This window comes from Lottia gigantea, assembly GCF_000327385.1.
Source record: "Lottia gigantea unplaced genomic scaffold LOTGIsca_572, whole genome shotgun sequence".
In the NCBI taxonomy this organism is placed as follows: Eukaryota; Metazoa; Mollusca; class Gastropoda; family Lottiidae; genus Lottia; species Lottia gigantea.
This window is the reverse complement of record NW_008709952.1, coordinates 1-911: the sequence shown is the minus strand read 5'-3', so window position 1 is coordinate 911 and position 911 is coordinate 1. Positions and strand designations below refer to the sequence as shown.

The following is a 911-nucleotide window of genomic DNA, read 5'->3' as shown; positions in this document are numbered from 1 at the left end:
TGGATCAGAATATTAGAAATAGTGATAGAAATATTTACCTTACCACGATACCTGATAGACCCAGTCAAATTCAACATCAGAATACAACCGACACCTTATCAAATACAGTGTATAGTAGTTTAGATTCAAGATACAATACTTCCGGTGATTTAAAACCATATGAACATCTACCAAAACAAGAAAACAGCCTAACAGAACACCAGGAAGATGTACCGCATATAGACAACGATTACGATATTGTTGTGGAAGGTTCGAGTCCGGAAAATGAAATCGAACTCAACACAATTCCTCCAAATAACAGACCTGATCCACGAAACAATACTTCTAGTGACTATAGACCTTACGAACATCTTCCAAAACAAGAAAAGGATATTACTAAGCAACAAGAACATGTTTCAGAGCTACAGGAAGACGTTTTGTTTACAAACAACGATTATATTGATGTTGTGGAAGATACGAGTCCATATAATGAAATCGAATGAAATGAAATGAATGGAATTTTACGATGAAATCAAATGAATAGGTGACAATAATTCAAATGACTTACAGCCATATGAGCATCTTTCAAACATGTATAATAGCTAAAGTCCAAGAAAAAATATTTTAAATGGTTTTAAACCATATGATTAGTTTTCAAAGCAAGAAGAAACTATGTCACATACAATTAACAAATATTCTAATATTATGTTTAAAACCTCTTGAAAGATACCTACCTTGCTGACTGATTATAGGTAAATAAATCAAATCAGTGAATATAACTCAAGGGGAGTAACCATGTTTATAATATTGTGTATTGAAATAACTAATTGTTATATTATTATAATTTTTAACTTCTAGATATAAAAGGAATATCTTAAATTTATTATTATTATAATATGTATTATTATAGAAATGCAGAAGAAATTTCAAAG

At 29.9% G+C, this 911-nt stretch overlaps 1 protein-coding gene across 1 annotated transcript in view; it reads left to right on the top strand.

Annotated features, from left to right (window-relative positions):
- Nucleotides 1-482, top strand: part of LOTGIDRAFT_175938 (hypothetical protein) — a gene marked incomplete at both ends in the record, with an annotated part of 6,774 nt that extends 6,292 nt beyond the window's left edge. Inside the window, one exon of the mRNA XM_009063422.1 lies at nt 109-482. Within this exon, the coding sequence (XP_009061670.1) occupies nt 109-482 (374 nt within the window). The remainder of the gene's footprint in view (nt 1-108) is intronic.
- Nucleotides 483-911: the final 429 nt, after the last annotated feature.